Source organism: Nycticebus coucang, chromosome 12, assembly GCF_027406575.1.
Source record: "Nycticebus coucang isolate mNycCou1 chromosome 12, mNycCou1.pri, whole genome shotgun sequence".
NCBI classification, from domain to species: domain Eukaryota; kingdom Metazoa; phylum Chordata; class Mammalia; order Primates; family Lorisidae; genus Nycticebus; species Nycticebus coucang.
The window spans coordinates 90,608,111-90,628,523 of NC_069791.1; the positions used below are offsets into that span (position 1 = coordinate 90,608,111).

At 37.5% G+C, this 20,413-nt stretch overlaps 1 protein-coding gene and 1 pseudogene across 1 annotated transcript; one reads left to right on the forward strand and one right to left on the reverse strand.

The window, feature by feature from the left end:
* Positions 1-1,081: 1,081 nt before the first annotated feature.
* On the reverse strand, positions 1,082-14,586 carry ANKS4B (ankyrin repeat and sterile alpha motif domain containing 4B). The gene is made up of 2 exons (XM_053556153.1): positions 14,355-14,586; positions 1,082-3,755 (listed from the first exon to the last, which is right to left on the reverse strand). Exons 1-2 carry the CDS (start codon positions 14,516-14,518, stop codon positions 2,678-2,680), a joined length of 1,242 nt encoding a protein of 413 aa, XP_053412128.1. The 5' UTR covers positions 14,519-14,586; the 3' UTR covers positions 1,082-2,677.
* LOC128561076 (thymosin beta-4-like) lies at positions 9,409-9,621 on the forward strand (annotated as a pseudogene).
* Positions 14,587-20,413: the final 5,827 nt, after the last annotated feature.

Sequence of the window (20,413 nt, forward strand, 5' to 3'; positions counted from 1 at the left end):
ACATTTAGATCTGGGTAACCTATTGTGGGAGGCTCTCCTATACATTATAGGATGTTTGGCAACCATCGTTTCTACCCATTCACCACCACCACCTTCACCATCTCAGGACAAACAAAAATGTTCCAGACATTGCCAGATGTCCTCTGGGGATGAGGAGCCCAGCTTGAGAACTGTTCACTTGGAAGAAAATAGGTTTAGTGCTATATGCATTGAATTTGAAGTACTTGGGAGACATTCCAGGGGAAATGTCAGAAAAGAATTGGGCTTAGGAATGTTGCTTATGATTTACAGAATTTGTAAGTGAGGGTTTTCTTAAGTTCTTAGCATTGAGGAGATAGCCTTTCTATTGTGCAGTATTATGTTATAAAGAAGGGTTTATACTGTGTTGTAAAAAGTTATAAATGCTCTAAGAATTCCAGGTCATTCAAAATAAACCCTAACTAGAGGGGCCTAAGAGAAGATGCTAGAACAATATAAGTCCTTGATGAGAGACAAAAACAAGAGGATTATGTGCCAGAATGAGTTTCACATGCTCGTTGATCTCAGACCTCCATCCCTTAAACTAGATGCTCAGAATCATTCAATCCAGTGATATCTAATCTCCTCACTCCTCCCAGCTTTGCTTTTGTCCCCACTATATAGCTTGACAGAAAAGTCAATAATAAGGAAAAACAGCTGGCAGCATTTGACTGAAAAGAGAAGTTTGAGAGGTTATGGTGTCGTAAAGACATCTTGGGCTTACATTTGGGGTTGTCATCTAATACAGATCAATTATATGCTCATAATTCCTAAATCTGAGTTACTAGCCCAAACCATTAGAAAGGTCTTGTATTAGAAGATCCCAAAGGTGCCTGGTGAGACCCCCAGCAACAAACATTTCCTAAAAAGGGATGGGAGTTACATGTTCAGTTTCATTTCTACCAACCTGATTGATGATTCTCTTGTTATTATAAAAGTTGAGACAGGAAGTAGAACAAGTGTGTCATTAGGCAGATTCTGAAGAGGCTCCTGGCATCTACGATAATGAGATATAATAGAGGCGGGCTTAGCCTACACATTTTTTTTAGTGCCTTATATATGCCAACTACTTCTGTGCACATTAATGAAGGAAAGCACAACATCCATTTATTCCAGAACAAAGTACAGTATTTGTAAACATAATCATCTCCTAATGCAATGTATTTATTCAGGGACTAATAAGGTTTCTAAATCTGTCCACTGAGGAAGAAATGAACCAATTGTTCATCCCTAAACTTATATCCTCTGTGGTGCCTCTTGATGCAATCCAAACAGATGTGAATAGGAAAGCATGCTGGAAACAAACAGCTGCATCTACATTATACACATAATTAATGGCAAACTTAGCTATTCAGTAGGGTTTCAATTTGAATGCAGATTTGCCACTCAAAAAAAACGTGAGCAGGAATGTTGCCAGTTTATGTCATGAAACCTCCATGTATTCAGACAAGCAGCCTTGGTGATAGACAACAGTAAATAAAAGATATGTACATAATGAGCAGGAAAATGTAAAATTTACTTTTACAAGAAAATCCCCCCTCCAAAGAATCTGGATATTTTTTCTCTTTTTTGAGTTTCAGTAGGTATTTCGGAAAAATCAATAGGCAGATTTTTTTTTTTTCTGCATCCTTCTTTTTCTCCTCCTACACCCTCTTGCTTGGCTGTTACAAACACATTATTCAGCTAAAACTGCCATTACAAAGTGCTACAGACTGGGTGGCTTAAACAACAAATGTTTATTTTTTCATGGCTCTGGCATCTGAAAGTCCAAGATCAGGGTGTTAGCAGATTTGGTTTCTCCTGGGGCCTCTCTCCTTGGCTTCTTATTGACTGAGTCTTCACATGGTCTTTCCTCTGTGATTCATCCTTGGTTTCTCTTCCTCTTCTTAAAAAGACACCATTCATAGGTGATAGGTCCCCATCCTTATGACCTCATTTAACCATAAACCATCTCTTTAAATGTCCTGTCTCCAAATACAATCACATTAGGGCTTAGGGCTTCAATATATGAAATTGGAGGTGGGGGGGGGGAGCAAAATTCAGTCCATAACAGGTACCCTACATTCTATTTCTTTCTTCACTCTCCTTATCTGCCACTCTGTCTCTATTCTCAGGCAAGAGTATTGTAGATCCATTTCCATTACTTTTAAACATATAGACATCTATTAAAGGTTTAGCTGTATTTAAGTGGACTTCAAGCCTCAGGCCAATGAGGAACTTAATTTAGTCTCCACCAACAGGCAAAGCTGTAGAGCTTAGGTCGGAATTAAGGTTTGAAAGTAAGCAGCAAACTAATATGATGAGAAATTATAAGTTCAAGTCCAGAGTTATAAAAGTAAAGAAGGTTTCTTTCCCTTTTCTGTCATCCTTCTGAACCTTTCTTTATTCGAAAATATCAAAAAAGATAATTGTGGAGAAATGCCACTTTCTTGTTCTAAAGTTTACTTGAGTTTCTCACTGATGGTTTATTTAAATGGGCATAGACTATTTCCCAGCGTAGAGTTTGGGCTTCTTTCTTAGGTAGGCATCTCCCAAATCCTAGAAACCATTCCCAGAGGCCTGGCTCTGCATGGAGAGGGAGTGTTTCCTGGAATGCTGACAGTGGGACACAGCATCATTCCAGTGTTGCAGGCTCTCCCTGAAGATCCAACACTGTCCATTAGAGGCTGGTGTCAACCAGATGCCCAGGTTGTTGTAGCACCTGTTTCCTTCTGTTGATGGCATTAAGAATTTTCTTCCTGGGACCCAGCTGCATTTGTATGCTCTGAAGGTCCTCATCAGAGCAGAGCAACAGAGCTTCTAGGTCAATCTGCTCTCTCATAAAAATGGGAAGGAATTCTTCCAGGTGCTGGGACTGCAAGAACACCTCCAGGGGAGTAGCATCAACCACATCTTCCTCCCACTCCACTTCACCTTCATCCCAAGGCAGATCATCTTCAAGGCCATTTGCCTCTCCCTCTTCATTAGCCTCAGCTTCATTAGCTCCTTGTCTTTGAAGCAATTCACTGCGCATTTTAAATCCCAACTCTGTCTTACTGTCTGAGATGTCTTCGGGACTTACTACTCTGTTCCTTTGAAAAACAATGCTTCCTAGACCTGGACGTTTGAGAATGGATTCATGTTGCACACCACTGTCCTCCTCTGCTGAGAACTGGAGCTTCTCTTTTAATTCCCCTGAGAATGAGTCTTCTTCCTCCTCCATGAACATTTCCATCACATTCCTCTGATCATGTCTGCCTTCCTTCCCCATCTGCTCTGCTGTATCCTTGCTCCTCTTGAATTTCATCTTGAAAGTGTCCTTAATGCCCTTTAGCGACCCAAAAGTGCTGGAAGCAGAAGCTCTTGAAAAGGATGAACTGGAGAAGGTGCCCTTGGAAGAAGAAAGAGTCCCAGACTCCTCCCTGCTGTAGGTGCGGGCCATCTTATTTTGGTGCTTCTCCTGGAGCCTCTCACACTCTTTGACCTGTTTCCTGGCATTCTTTTGAGCCTGCTCCTTCAGCCTGGTGACTTTCTTGGGGTTCATAATGTTCTGGGTTATGGCAGCCTTATCTAAGAGAGCAACACATTCATTCTGCTCCCTGCTGGCAGCAGCATCCAGTGGAGACCGTAAGTCATTATCCAAGGCAAAGATGTTGGCACCAAAGTTGACCAAGAATGAGATGCAGTGGGCATGACCATTGGAAGCTGCATAATGTAGAGGAGTATTTCCCCAGATGTCGCATTTGTCAGGGTCCCCTCTAGAAGATAAAATATAAAAAAATACACATTGAACTTTTTTCTCATCACACAATGTCTACAAAATAAAAACAAAAATAAAAAAAATGCATGTTAATACAAACATGTTCATACTGTCTTGATATCGTTGTTACATGAAACCTGCTCTAAGTCCAGATATGCTACATCTAGATACCACCTGACCAGAAACAAAAAGAATTCACCTCTATCCTGTGTCTCCTTTTTGAATGCAAGAAAAGCTTTCCAAGAAACTCTAGCAGATGAACTTTTATGTCTCATTGGCCAGAACTTGGTCATATGCCTATGGGAAGGGAAATATAGTACTATATTTAAGTTAGATCAATCAGAATTTTCCCCTGAAGCTAGGTAGGCTAGTTTTCAGTGGTGTGTAGATAGTTCTCCAGTAGTTCTATAACTCAATGGTGTTCTGATAAATGTTTAGCAAATGACTCACAGAAAACAAATCAAAGTCCTGATTTATAGTGTGTGACAATTTCTATGGTATAAATACATTCACTGTAGCAGATTTCAAGCTACCGAAGTGACATCATTGGACACAGAGTTTGGAAGAAATATTTGGTAGTATACCATTATAAATTATTTCTGCCATAGAGATTTAATAGACATGTATCATCTTAAGGGCATAGGTAGTATTAAAATGTAGTAAAATATTAGGGAGTGATGAGTTTTGAGTGTCACTCTTTTATTTGTTAAAATGTAAGTTTACAAAATTTTATTTTTAGTAATGGCTATGTTTAACTGACTGTCAACTTCCCTAAAAATTTAGCAATAACCTCTCATAAGCTAGGTCTAGCATGCTACTGCTATCCTCCCCTGAGTCACATGAGGAAAAATAAATAACTGAACAACACTTGGTCTCTATCAGCAGGATGTTGGGTTGGTAGCAAACAGTGTCTGTTACAATGGTTATTCATTAAAAAGATAGAGTACATTCCTCAACTTACTTCCATGTAATGTCAGTATCATATATATGAACAGTTCTATAAGAGTTCAAGGTGGAATTGAGGGTGCTATTAGATGGTATTAAGGCCAGAGACCCAATACCTGGCACAGAAATAGGGACATGGTAGGTGCTTAATGAAGATCTGCAGAAAGAGCGAATGCCCACTGGAATCCCACCCCAGGCTACAAGTTCTCCTCTCCTGTGATGCCTTGACTTGCAAACAGGCACAGGTGAAAATTAATAATTAATTCTTGACCATGGCTCTAGCCCCACACCACTGCTGAGAACTCTGATTATATAGGTTAAAGGGTATCTTCCCTTGTCCTAGCAAAAACCTCAAAATTGGGATCTCACTAAACTCAAGACAAGCTATCCCCAGGAAAGAAGTCTAAGAAGTCCTCTTAACATTCCTGGTGAGTAGAAGGAAAAAAAAAAAGAAGAAGAGAATACTCTCACCCTTGCAATTGACCTACATTACACCACGACCCCTCTGACAGTTCTGAGCTGCTCAAAATTTGGTCCCCAAACCAGCAGCAGAATCATCACCCATGAGTTTGTTAGAAATATAGAATCTTGGAATCCCAGGCCATACTTAATGAATCAGAATCTACACTTTAGTAAAATCTCCAGGTGATTTGTAGACTCACTACAGGTTGAAAAGAGCTTCACTAATTAATGAGGCCCATCCAGCACCTTATTCATTTGATAAATCAGATTTGTAACTGTTCCCTGGGAACCCTTCGGCTGCCTCATGCATTTTAGTTACCAAATACAGTCACATTTACTGCTATCAATCATCACAATAGCCCTCTTACAGAAAGAAGGCAAGAATCGTCACAGAGACACAGAGAGCTTAATTGATTTGGCCAAGGGTAACAGGCAGCATACTTTGAATCAGGCCAGCCTCCAAGTCTAATTGTCTCCAACATGAACATAACTCAGCTCTTCCACTTTACCAGCTACATACATGGCCTCAACCTTAGCTTCTCTAGGACTCAGTTTCCTCATCTGTAGATTGAGGAATGATTATATTACCTAATCGTAAGTTAATAAATGGAAAGCATTAGAAAAGTGGTTGGTGAATAGTGAATACTTAATAAACATTACTTATTATCATTTCCCTTGTCCCCAAACTCATAATCCTTAATTTCACTTGTTTGTATTTTCTCATATTCATCTAGTAAATTCCTACAGCCCAAGAGGTATTATGGGCTTTTTTTTTTTTTTAATCAGTTATAGCCTTACTTAATTTGTCAAATAAGTATGCCCTGCCTCCTTAATTAGACAATATGCCCCAGAGGGCAAAGCCTTTGTCTTTTTCTCCTTCCTATGGTCTATATCTCCTAACAACCTAACCCCAAGAAGCTAAGTAGATAATGTAACTGAATGGAGTCAGGTTTGTATGCAAAGTCATAGTATTAAGCACATACTCCATCTAGAAGGACTCAGCTGTGAGATACTATCTCAAATAAAAGCAGAAACAATATTGCCAGAGTTTCTACTTTTCAAAAAGAGCCAGAAATCCAGAATTTCATGTGAATTATTTTATTTTTAAGTGTTGGCTCAAGTTTAAAAGAATAATATAGTGAAGTTCAAACAAAACACATTTGTGGACGAGTTCCAGCCCATACACTGGCAATTGGCAACCTTCTCCTGGGCAGACAGGATAGTGTAAGCAGATGCACAGATGGCTGATATTATATGCCATATTTGGGAAACCAGGAATATAGATCAGCGTGATCCGAGTGCATGAAGCTGGGAATAAGGGAAAGGAGTAAGAAGGGAAAGGAAAGAAAATGAAATTGAACCTAAGGAAAGCAAATAGTATTAAGTAACAGTTTTGTTGGGCAGCCACTTTTAAGGAAACTCTGGTCAACCATGCTGATTTAATTGTTTTGGATAAAAGGAGGCCCCTTTCAACCTTGGCATAGTCCTACATCTTAAGGGAGTATAGTGCCCACCCCTAAACCCATGGCTTCAATTTTTATTTATTTTAACCAAACACTGGATTCAAAAGATTCCTTAAATACCCTAGACATCAAAGAAGAATTGTTAAACATCCAAGACATTACTATAACACAGACAAAAACATACTAATTAAGTTTGCCTGAAATTACCTTTGGTTTGAAACAAAATCATTGGGAGGAATGAGCTATGGTGGGAATATAGCAATGTATTAAGAAGTCAGAGTTAAATCTATATGCTTAGGGCCATAAAGTAGTAGAATTTTGCCATTTCACTGACTCTTAAATAAATGCTTTCAAGATGGAAGACAGAACATAAGAAAATCTGAGATGACCCTTAAAGCTGGGTTTTCTTTTGAGAAAATTTCAAATGCCAAATTCTAAATTTACAGTTGAAACTGGCTAAAAGATGATTGATGAGTTTTCTTAGTGCATTTAAGCTATTTACACTTGCAAAACTTCTATTTACAATTTTCCAAATGGATATACAACTTAATAAAAATATTTGCTAATGACAAATTTCACATGATCCTTCTAAATTTAATCCTTGTCATTTTTCTTATTTCTTGATGGAACCATTGCATATACCTGTCCAGGTATTCACAAATAGGGCCCCTCATTGGATGATCTGAGTCCAACACTGATGCCCTATGATTTTCTTGGGCTAAGCTCAGTCTAGTGTTGATTTTTTCCTATTCCTTTTTTTCCTCCAAAAGAGAAACTCACAGAAGGGTTGGGGTTTTTTTTGCTTTTTGCTTTTTGTTTTTTTAAGACAGAGTCTCACTTTGTTACCCTCAGTAGAGTACCATGGTGTCACAATTCACACAGCAACCTCAGCCTCTTGGGCTCTAATAATCCTCTTGATTCAGCCTCTTAAGTAGCTGGGACTACAGGTGCCCACCATCAAAGAGATTTTTTAAATAATCCATATTTTGCCCTTGATTTTTGGTAAATCAATGCATTTGAGCAGTACTCTAGTTTAGTATTATTATCACTAAATAGGCAATTTGCTTAAATTACTCTGAGCATATATTCCTAAAATTGGTTTGATTTTTTGTGAAGTTCTCAGAAAAAAAATTATTCTTTTAAAAATTTTTTTACATAAAAAGTAACATTTGGGCTAATAATCAAAGAAATACAAATTCAAATGATACACTACCATTTTTTTGCCCATGAGATAGGCAGTGATTAAAAAGAATAGTAATACTCTTTTGGTAGGAGTATAGAGGAAGAAACACTGCTGGAAGAAGCATAAAGTGGTTCAAATTTCCTGGCACAATAAAAGGCCAGATCCAAATTGTGTCATGAATAGGAAACTGCTTAAATAGATTATGGAACCAATCTAAGTGTCTATCAATGGTTGAATGGATAAAAAAATTAATGATATATACATATATGGAATATTATTCAGCCTTAAAAATCAAAGAAATCCTGTCATTTTCAAATGGGCTATTTAATCAAAAATGTGGATTAACCTGGAGGACATTATGATAAGTGAAATAAGCCAGGCACAGAAGGACAAATACTTCATGATCTCATTTACACACGAAATCTAAAAAATGTAAACTCATAAAAGCAGATAGTAGAATGGTGCTTACCAGGGACTGAAGGTTGGGGACTTGAGAAGTTAGTCAAAGAATACAAAATTTTAGTTAAACAAGAGAGATAGGTATAGGAGATCTATTGTAAGCATAGTTAATAATAATGTATTGTATACACGAAATTTACTAGGAGATTTTAAGTATTCTCACCACACACAAAAAAAAATATGATGAGGTAATACATGTTAATTAGCTTGATTTAACCATTCCACAATTTACAAATATTTCAAAACATGTGTATACCACAAATATACACAATTTTTATTTGCCAATTAAAAAATAAGTAAGAAAATAATAAAACAGAATACCATGTAGTTATTGAAAATAGTGGCTTAGATCTCAACTTTTTTCCCTTTTTAATTATTCTGGGTACATAATAGTTGTATAGGGTTTATGTGTGATATTTTAATATAGGCATACAATGTGAATTAATCAAATCAGAGTAATTGGTGTATCCATCACCTGAGACATTTATCATTTTCTTATGTTAGGAACTTTCCATTTCCACCCTTTTAGTTATTTTAAAGTATACTCGAACTTACTGTTGATGGATCTCAACTTTTAAGAGCAAATGGGCCATGATGTATTGTTAAGTAATTAGAAGGGCTTTGGTACAGTTTGTACACTGTTGTCTTTTTATGGAAGGGAGGCATACATGTGCGTGCAGGTGCGCAAAGGAAAAAGTCTGGAAGGATATATAAATGTTGATGATTGTGAGAATTAGTATGCTTTTTACTTGATTAGACATATCTTTCCAATATGATGTGAAATGTTACCATGTGTATGCTTTTAAGAATTACGGAGAGGGGTGGCGCCTGTGGCTCAGTGAGTAGGGCGCCGGCCCCATGTGCCGAGGGTGGCGGGTTCAGACCCAGCCCCGGCCAAACTGCAACCAAAAAATAGCCGGGCGTTGTGGCGGGCGCCTGTAGTCCCAGCTGCTCGGGAGGCTGAGGCAAGAGAATCGCGTAAGCCCAAGAGTTAGAGGTTGCTGTGAGCCGTGTGACGCCACGGCACTCTACCCGAGGGCGGTACAGTGAGACTCTGTCTCTACAAAAAAAAAAAAAAAAAAAAGAATTACGGAGAAAGAAATTATTTCCACTTTAAAAAATAAAACAAAATCAAAAAAATTTCACACTTGGTGGTGGTCACTGCACAGACCAGATGCTTCTTACTCTTATCCCTCACTCAACTTCGCTGGCAACCATGTCTGACAAACCCAATATGACTGAGATTGATAAATCCAGTTAAGTTGAAATTGAAGAAGACAGAAATACAAGAGAAAAATCCACTGCCTTCCAAAGAAATAATCTAACAGGAGAAGCAAGCAGGAAAGTCATAATGAGGCAAGTGCTGCTAATATGCACTGTGCATTCCACAACCATCACCTTCCTATTTTACTTCTTTTAGCTGTTTAACTTTGTAAGTTGCATCAAGTTTAAATGACTGTGCTGCCCCTTTCACATCAAAGTATGGAGAACTACTGACAACAAAGGCCACGCCTGCCTCTACCATCTGCCTGTCTGGCTGGCAGGGAAGAAAAAGACCTGGCAAGTTGGTGAAGGAAAAAGCAGGGTGAGACGACAGTGCATTCTAGAGTAAAACCAGGCTGGCCCAAAGTTTCTCACAGGCTCTAATAAAATGCAGTTCAATCAGAGTACCACTTTATTTTGTTCAAATGATTTTAATTATTATAATGCACAATTTTTAATATGCAAATAAGTTTTAAAACCTGAAAAAAAAATTCCACACATATGTTAAAGACAAAATGAATGGTTTTTGTAATTGGGGCCATTATTTGTTCTGATATAGACTAATATGTATAATGATTGCTTTCAACTTTTACAGAAGAAAGACAGTTTTCTCACAAAGCCAGAGTATATTAATGGTTATTACAGAACCCGTTGTCTCACTTAGGTAATAACAGGTAAATAGTTAAAACATCAAACTGGAATGAACCTCAATAGTTGACTAGCTTCTACATTCAATTTTTAACTTTATTCCCTTTTTAACCTCCTTATATCTAATTGGCAACACTGGATCTTAGGATTGGCTATGGTCAAATGGGAGGTAATCTATAAAAACCCTGACAAGACTTTTTTTAGTCTATACCAGGCCAACTTAATACAGCAGATCTTAAATGCTTATGGGAGGAAGTAAATAAAATTCTGAGATATATTAGAACCACTGAGAAGACAAGAGTTTAGAAAAAAGGACTAGGAAAAGCAGAGTTTGAAGGATTTTTGTGCCCACAGCTGTTTAATAAATATAATTAAAGGGAGTGGATTTTGATATTACATTGAAAGAAATTACATTACCACGTCAAATTGGTGGGAAAGGAAATGGACTGTATAATTAATTGTGTTGAAACAAATGACTAACCACATGGAGAATATATAGTTAGATTATAACTCCAGACCTGAATCAAAACAAGTTATATAGGGATGAAGTGTTTAAAACAAAAAATGAAACTAGAAATGTACTAAAGAAAGTATTAGTCATTATTCAGCATGGCCTCAAAGTTAGAATTATATACCAAAAATTGATAGGCTTGTATATACTTAAAATATATACAGGATAGACGTAAAGTCTATATGCAATTTAAAATAGTTTAACATAGTAAATTACACATGAACTTGAAAAATATGTGTTTGCCTTTATATTCTAAGTATCTATTGTCAAAAATATCAATTATGTGCTGTGAAAATAGTTGTAATATATATGACAAACGGTTGATAATGTTAACTTTAAAAGGCATTTTTAAAAAAAAAGAAAAAGAAAAAAAGGCATTTTTTAAGTCAATGAAAAACATTGAAAATCCCAATATAAGAATGGAATAAAGTTATAAATACATAGCTCACAAGAGTGGAATTACAGTGGCCACTAAGCATAAAAAGAATTTTCAACCTCATCAGTAACTAAAGAAAAGAACATTTAAGGCCACACTGACATGGTGTTTTGGACCTATCACCGTGGCAAAAAATGGGTCCTTACTTTCTGAAGGACAATTTGTCAATACGCACAAAAGTCTTTAAATTGCACATTTTGTTGCTGTGGTTTGAATGTTTGTAAACTCTTGAAAATTCACGTTGAAACTTATTCCTCAATGTGTTAGGCATGGTGGCATATACCTGTAATCCTAGCTACCCAATGAAGAGAAAAAGCAGAAAGATTGCTTGAGACTAAGAGTTAAAGACCAACCTGGCAACATAGCAAGATCCTACCTCCAAAAAAGGAAAAAAAAAAGAAAAGAAAAAGAATGAAAGGAGAAATTTAATCCTCAATGTAACAGTGTTAAGACACATAACATTTAGGAAAGCCCTCCTGAATGGGGCCAGGTGCCCTTACAGAAGGGCTTGATGGAGGTTATTTTCCTCTTTTTTGCTTCTCCCTTCTATTCTCCATGTGAGGACATAGCCTTTCTCTCCTCCTGAGGATGCAACAAGACATTATCTTAGAACCAGAGACCTGGCTCTCACCAGGCATCATATCTATTGGTGCTTTGATTTTGGACGTCTCGGCCATTAAAACTTTAAGAAATAATTTTTTTTTAAAAAATTACCTAATCTAGGGTATTCTATTATAGCAGCACAAATGGACACATCCCAATTTATTCAGAAATTTCACTTCGGAGAAGTTATTCTCAAAAAATTATATCACAGATTTATGTACAAGGACAGTCATCATACCACTATTTAAACTAGGGAAAACAAATTATTTGTCTGAGGAGATTAAGAAATATATCTGTTAACTAGAATACTAAGGAGTCCCTGAAAATCAAATTATACAATATATATTGACTTGATATATATACGTATACATGTATATTTATACGCATGGTGTATAATTTATACACAGTGTTTATATTTATTCATATAATTATTTTAAATATATCAAAAATATAAATGTTAACAGTATGGCATTAAAAGAACTTTTTCATATTTTGTGTGTATACACGTGGTTTAGTTTTCTGAATTCACTCATGTTACTCCTATAATTAAAGACCAAGCAGCCAACTTTTTGGCAGACAAGTGGCAGGTAAAGACAAATAACCATAACGTTTATTATCAAAAATATAAAAACAGTAATGATATAAGTTGCTAGCAGAACAAATATTGAAAGAAAATGTTTTAGGCTTACAAAGAAGAGAGAGAGAGGATTTAAGTGTTGCCATTTAAAGTGGATTTCAAATGGAGCAAATGCTCTCTGCTGATTGAGAAGAACCCCAAGCCCTCTTCTAAGAGGAAAAAATTCACTTCCTAAGTTTTAGAGTAACTGACTGCTTGTGCTTTGTGAAAGGAGGTATGCTTTTGGTAGATGGAGGAAGCTAGGAATGCCTAGGGAGTGGGAGAAGAGGTAAGATGTGCAGTGTAACAGACACGGAAAAGGCTGACTGATGGGGGTATCTGCAAAAAGGAAATCTAACTCAGATAAGAGGGATAGAGAAAAACTGCTTCTCTTACTTCCTCCTTCAGTCTCAACTCAGAACCCCTCCCCCACCCCCCCGGGTTCTTCCTCTTCCTAGAATACCCCTGATTTCAGTTAAAAAAAAAAAAATGCCATCCACAAGCTGTTGAAACTGGAACGTGGGGCCTTGACTCTTCTCTTCCTTTATCTACCCATATCCAATCAATACTTAATGATTCTCCATCTAAACTGCACTCAAATCCATCTGCATCTCCCTATTCCCACAGTGACTACCCTAGTCCAATTCATCCCATGTCAACCATTAAAACAGCCCCTGAACATTCTCTCTGACTGCTACACAATTACCTGAGTAGATTCTGTAAATGGAAATCTACCTGGTGACATGGCTTCCCAGACCTTTAGGATAAAGGTCAACTCCTTACCAGAGTTTACCGGGCTCTTTGCATCTTTGCCATCTGGTCTTGCCTCTTACTCTTGCCCTGTTCCTACTCAAGCCATGGCCAGCCATACTCAAGTTCTTCAGTCCTCAGAATGCACAGAGTTCTGTTATAGGGAAAACACTCTTCTTTTCCAGTCAACTCTTTCTCATTGTTTGAAACCCAATTTAAATACTTTCTCCTCAGGAAAGCCTTCCTTTACTCCTAGAGATTGAGATAGATGCCCATGTTATTTAGAGCCCTTTATTTCCCCTTCGGTTACAAATATCACAGACAATCTGTTCGTCTTCCCCTCTCACATCTGATCACCTTGATAGTGATTATGTTTCTCCTATTGGTCAAAGTGTCCCCAGGAGCCAGCAAAAGGGCTGGCACGTAACAGACACTAAATAAATATATTTTGAATTGAATTCACGGGGCCTCTTTATTTTCTTTTTTTCTTTCTTTACCCCACTTGGGACATAGTTGCCAACACTGCCTGACAGAGGTGGTATGTTGTGTGAGTGTGTGTTTCTATCTGCTGGCCAGAAAGGTAATAGAGTTAAGATATGCTAAAGATCCCTAATAGCTTGTAAAACCAGCAATGCCATTCAAGAATCATGAGCTTTCACTGGGACTAGTATTAATAAAAGGCTGAGTGGAATTTTAATGGCACAGATGAAAAAAATAAAAGCATGTCATTTGCCAACGTTGACAACTTAAAACGAAGTAGAATAGTTCTCTCTTTTTAAAGAGTAAACTATTTAAATTTTATGCAAAAGATTTTTAAAGACATAGAATTAAAATAATCTTCCCCCTCCCCACTTCCAATGCAGATTGCCTTACAGTTCAGGGTCTTTCCTTCATGTATAACTAAGGGATGAGTCACTCACATGGTGCCAGTCCTCAGTAAGAAAAGAGAGTATCTCTAGTTATAGTTCTCTTCCTTTCTCTAAAAAGCAAGTTACAGTACAATTTCCATAGTTGACCACCTCCTTAGTTTTCATAGACTGGACATGCACCACATGTGTGTATCAATCAGTACAGTAGGCCTAGTTCCTTTTGCTGACCACCTCCATATGTTGACCAGTTTGTGACAGTCCCTTAGGTGGTCCACTTACGGAAGTTTTAGTATACTTAAGAAAGGCACGGTCTTCCCTGTTGCTCGCTGCTCTCTGGAAAATCCTAGTGTAAACACTGTTTCCAACTGAAACCATCAGGTTGAACTTACCCTCTACTGCAGATTATTTCTAGGGCTTCCAAGTTCCCATGGTAGGCTGCCAGGAGGGTGGGGGTCATACCATCTTCATCAGAAAGATTTAGATCTCGCTTGGTAGCCTCTTTCAGAAGTTCCAGGTAGTTATCACTAGCAGCTTGGTGGTAGCGAGTAGACATTTTTTTTCCTGCTCACCACAGCTTGGCCAGATACCTCTCTTCATATAGAGAAGGATATTGAATAGGCTGCCTTCCTATTAAAACAGGTTAATCAGTGACAAGGAAGAATGTCACCAAGGGCAAAGCTCATTCCACCCTCCTTTCATGGAAGGCAGCCAGACAGGTACAAGGCAATGAACCTGGACCTTTTCTCTCTGGAATGGCCATGACATTGACTATTAGTATCTGCTATATTCATTTTGAGTGTTTGGAGGCACATTTAACTTTTACTATGTCCATTAACAAGTCTTGAATGTAACATTGGTCATCTAGGCACAGAATGTAGGAAATAATTTCCCCAAAAGTCAGAACTAGTTTAGTTCACTGAGAGGCATTTAAAAAGAAAAAACTTTATGAGATATAATTCATACAACACTCAATTTACCCACTTTAAGTATACAATTCAATGATTTTTAGTAAATTCACAGAGTTGTGCATCTATTTCTATTATCCAATTTTAGGATAGTTCCAGCACTTCCAAAAAAACCTTTCATGCTCCCCTTCTCATTCCCAACCCCAGAAAATCACTAACCTGCTGTCTAGATAGATTTGTTTTTATGAGCACTTCATGTTGATGGGATCATACTATATATAGTCTTTTATGTTTAGCTTTTTTCACCCCTCATAATTTTTTTGAGGTTTATACATGTTGTAGCACATAATAGAAGTTCCTCTGTTCCTTTTTATTGCTGAATAATATTCCACTGTACTAATATATCAAATGTTCTTTATCCATTCAATGGCTGATGAACATTGGGATTGGTACCATTTTTGGCAATTATAAATAAAGCTTCTATGAACATTCACATATAAGTCTCTATGTAAACATATTTTTGTGTGTCTTGGGTACATACCAATGAATGGAGTTGCTGGGATATATGGCAATTTATATTTAACTTTAAGAAATTGCTGGGCAGCGCCTGTGGCTCAGGGAGTAGGGCGCCGGCCCCATATGCTGAGGGTGGCGGGTTCAAGCCCTGGCCAAACTGTAGCAAAAAAAAAGGAAACAAAGAAAAGAGAAAGAAAGAAAGAAATTGCTAGACTGTTTTCCAAAGTGGCTATATCATTTCACTTTCCTGCCAACAATGTATGAGGGTTCCAATTTCTCCACATCCTTGCTAGCCTTCGTTAATATCTGTCTTTTTGTTTATGGCCATCTTAGTGGTTTTAAGATGACATTATTGTGGTTTTACATTTCCCTAGTGATAAATGATACTGAGCACCTTTTCCTCTGCTTATCAACTATTCCTGCATCTTTTGTTCAAATATTTTGCTCCTTTTTATTGGTTTGTCTTTTTTATAAGAAGAATTCTTTATATATTCTATACATGAGTCCCTTATTTAGAATGAAATTCTTTACATATTTTATACATAAGTCCCTTATTTAGAATGAAATGAAACAACATATCAACAACAAATGTATAGGGTGTAGTTAAAGCAGAGATTTGAGAGAAATTTACAGGTTTTTAATGCATATATTAGATTTTTAAAATATCCAAATAAATAACATGAAACACCACCTTAATAAGGGAGAAAAAGCATACAGAAACCACGGTAAATAAAGAAGACGATGTAGAACCAAAAAAAAATCTTAATTTACCTGAATCAAAACAAAAATAAGTGGACCACAAAGAAACAATAAAAAATCTTCCAACCAAAAAAATGCCCTGCTCCAGATGGCTTCACACCAGAATTCTATCAAACCTTCAAGGAAGAGCTTATTCCTGTACTGCAGAAATTATTCCAAAAAATTGAGGAAGAAGGAATCTTCCCCAACACATTCTATGAAGCAAACATCACCCTGATACCAAAACCAGGAAAAGACCCAAACAAAAAGGAGAATTTCAGACCAATCTCACTCATGAATATAGATGCAAAAATTCTCAACAAAATCCTAGCCAATAGATTGCAGTTTATCATCAAAAAAGTCATTCATCATGATCAAGTAGGTTTCATCTCAGGGATGCAAGGCTGGTTTAACATATGCAAGTCCATAAACGTTATCCACCATATTAACAGAGGCAAAAATAAAGATCACATGATCCTCTCAATAGATGCAGAAAAAGCATTTGATAAAATCCAGCATCCTTTCCTAATTAGAACACTGAAGAGTATAGGCATAGGTGGCACATTTCTAAAACTGATTGAAGCTATCTATGACAAACCCACAGCCAATATTGTACTGAATGGAGTAAAACTCAAAGCTTTTCCTCTTAGAACTGGAACCAGACAAGGTTGTCCTCTGTCACCTTTACTATTCAACGTAGTGCTGGAAGTTCTAGCCAATACAATTAGGCAAGACAAGGAAATAAAGGGAATCCAAATGGGAGCAGAGGAGGTCAAACTCTCCCTCTTTGCTGACGACATGATCTTATACTTAGAGAACCCCAAAGACTCAACCACAAGACTCCTAGAAGTCATCAAAAAATACAGTAATGTTTCAGGATATAAAATCAATGTCCACAAGTCAGTAGCCTTTGTATACACCAATAACAGTCAAGATGAGAAGCTAATTAAGGACACAACGCCCTTCACCATAGTCTCAAAGAAAATGAAATACCTAGGAATATACCTAACGAAGGAGGTGAAGGACCTCTATAAAGAAAACTATGAAATCCTCAGAAAGGAAATAGCAGAGGATATTAACAAATGGAAGAACATATCATGCTCATGGATGGGAAGAATCAACATTGTTAAAATGTCTATATTTCCCAAAGCAATCTACCTATTCAATGCCATTCCTATCAAAATACCAACGTCGTACTTTCAAGATTTGGAAAAAATGATTCTGCGTTTTGTATGGAACCGGAAAAAACCCCGTATAGCTAAGGCAGTTCTCTGTAACAAAAATAAAGCTGGGGGCATCAGCATACCAGATTTTAGTCTGTACTACAAAGCCATAGTGCTCAAGACAGCATGGTACTGGCACAAAAACAGAGACATAGACACTTGGAATCGAATTGAAAACCAAGAAATGAAACTAACATCTTACAACCACCTAATCTTCGATAAACCAAACAAGAACATACCTTGGGGGAAAGACTCCCTATTCAATAAATGGTGTTGGGAGAACTGGATGTCTACATGTAAAAGACTGAAACTGGACCCACACCTTTCCCCACTCACAAAAATTGATTCAAGATGGATAAAGGACTTAAATTTAAGGCATGAAACAATAAAAATCCTCCAAGAAAGCATAGGAAAAACACTGGAAGATATTGGCCTGGGGAAAGACTTCATGAAGAAGACTGCCATGGCAATTGCAACAACAACAAAAATAAACAAATGGGACTTCATTAAACTGAAAAGCTTCTGTACAGCTAAGGAGACAATAACCAAAGCAAAGAGACAACCTACACAATGGGAAAGGATATTTGCATATTTTCAATCAGACAAAAGCTTGATAATTAGGATCTACAGAGAACTCAAATTAATCCACATGAAAAAAGCCAACAATCCCATATATCAATGGGCAAGAGACATGAATAGAACTTTCTCTAAAGATGACAGACGAATGGCTTACAAACACCTGAAAAAATGTTCATCATCTCTATATAGTAGAGAAATGCAAATAAAAACAACCCTGAGATATCATCTAACCCCAGTGAGAATGGCCCACATCTCAAAATCTCAAAACTGCAGATGCTGGCGTGGATGTGGAGAGAAGGGAACACTTTTACACTGCTGGTGGGACTGCAAACTAGTACAAACTTTTTGGAAGGAAGTATGGAGAAACCTCAAAGCACTCAACCTAGACCTCCCATTTGATCCTGCAATCCCATTACTGGGCATCTACCCAGAAGGAAAAAAAATCCTTTTATCATAAGGACACTTGTACTAGACTGTTTATTGCAGCTCAATTTACAATCACCAAAATGTGGAAACAGCCTAAATGCCCACCAACCCAGGAATGGATTAACAAGCTGTGGTATATGTACACCATGGAATACTATTCAGCCATTAAAAAAAATGGAGACTTTACATCCTTTGTATTAACCTGGATGGAAGTGGAAGACATTATTCTTAGTAAAGCATCACAAGAATGGAGAAGCATGAATCCTATGTACTCAATTTTGATAAGAGGACAATTAATGACAATTAAGGTTATGGGGGGGAAAGCAGAAAGAGGGACGGAGGGAGGGGGGTGGGGCCTTGGTGTGTGTCACACTTTATGGGGGGCAAGACATGATTGCAAGAGGGACTTTACCTAACAATTCTAATCAGTGTAAAGTGGCTTATTGTACCCAACAATAAATGAATCCCCAACAATAAAAAAATAATAATAAATAAGTGGACCAAATTCACCATTTAGAAGACTCAGCCATGTCTTGTTTACAATAGACACATCTAAAGTATAAAATTGGAGACAGAGCAAGAAATGAAAAATTTATATTAAGCAAGTATTAGCAAAAATGTGGGGTAGGTATACATAGTCACTGACTTAGGACAGTTTGACTTAGCATTTTTTCTCTATTTTTTTTATTTTTTTTCTTTTATTATTAAATCATAGCTGTGTACATTAGTGCAATCTCCTGTACCCATTCTAAGATGCACCATAGATGTGACCCCACCCATTACTCTCCCTCCACGAAAACCTCCTCCCTCCCTTCCCCTTCCTTGGCCCTTTCCCCATAGTCTTGTGCTATAGTTTGGTTATAGTCTTCATGTGAAAGCTATGATTTAGCTCCATAGTAGGGCTGAGTACATTGGATACATTTTTCTTCCATTCCTGAGATACTTTGCTAAGAAAAATATGTTCCAGCTCCGTCCATGTAAACATGAAAGAGGTAAAGTCTCCATCTTTCTTGAAGGCTGCATAGTATTCCATGGTATACATGTACCACAATTTGCTAGTCCATTCCTGGGTCGATGGGCACTTGGGCTTCTTCCATGACTTAGCAATTATGAATTGGGCTGCAATAAACATTCTGGTACAGATGTCTTTGTTATTTTGTGACTTTTGGTCTTCTGGGTATAAACCTAGTAAAGGAATTATAGGATTGAATGGCAGGTCTATTTTTAGGTCTCTAAGTATTCTCCAAACATCCTTCCAGAAGGAACGTATTAGTGGGCATTCCCACCAGCAGTGTAAAAGTGTGCCCCTTCCTCCACATCCACGCCAACATTTCTGGTTTGGGGATTTTGTTATGTGGGCTACTCTTACTGGGGTTAGGTGATATCTCAGAGTAGTTTCGATTTGCATTTCTCTGATGATTAAGGATGATGAGCTTTTTTTCATGTGTTTGTAGATTTTGCGTCGGTCTTCTTAGAGAAGTTTCTCTTTAAGTCCCTTGCCCACCCTGAAATGGGGTCATGTGTTCTTTTCTTGCTAAAAAACTTGAATTCTCTGTGGATTCTGGTTATTAGACCTTTATCGGAGGTATAACCTGAAAATATTTTCTCCCATTCTGAGGGCTGTCTGCTTGCTTTACTCACTATGTTCTTGGCTGTGCAGAAGCTTTTTAGTTTGATCAGGTCCCAGTAATGTATTTTTGATACTGCTTCAATTGCCTGGGGAGTCCTCCTCATAAAATATTCACCAAGGCCAATTCCTTCAAGAGTTTTCCCTGCACTTTCTTCAAGTATTTTTATAGTTTCATGTCTTAAGTTTAAATCTTTTATCCAGTGAGAGTCTATCTTAGTTAATGGTGAAAGGTGTGGGTCCAGTTTCAATCTTCTACAGGTTGCCAGCCAGTTTACCCAGCACCATTTGTTAAATAGGGATTCTTTTCCCCACTGAATGTTTTTAATTGGCTTGTCAAAGATCAAATAATGGTAAGTAGCTGGATTCATCTCTTGGTTCTCTATTCTGTTCCAGACATCTACTTCTCTGCTTTTGTGCCAGTACCATGCTGT

Excerpts from the sequence above, each read along its gene's own strand:
- ANKS4B (XM_053556153.1), bottom strand. The coding sequence starts at position 14,518 with ATGTCTACTCGCTACCACCAAGCTGCTAGTGATAACTACCTGGAACTT. Across the intron at positions 3,756-14,354 it reads GAAATAATCTGCAGTAGAGG|AGGGGACCCTGACAAATGCG; the intron begins GTAAGTTCAACC and ends TTTATCTTCTAG.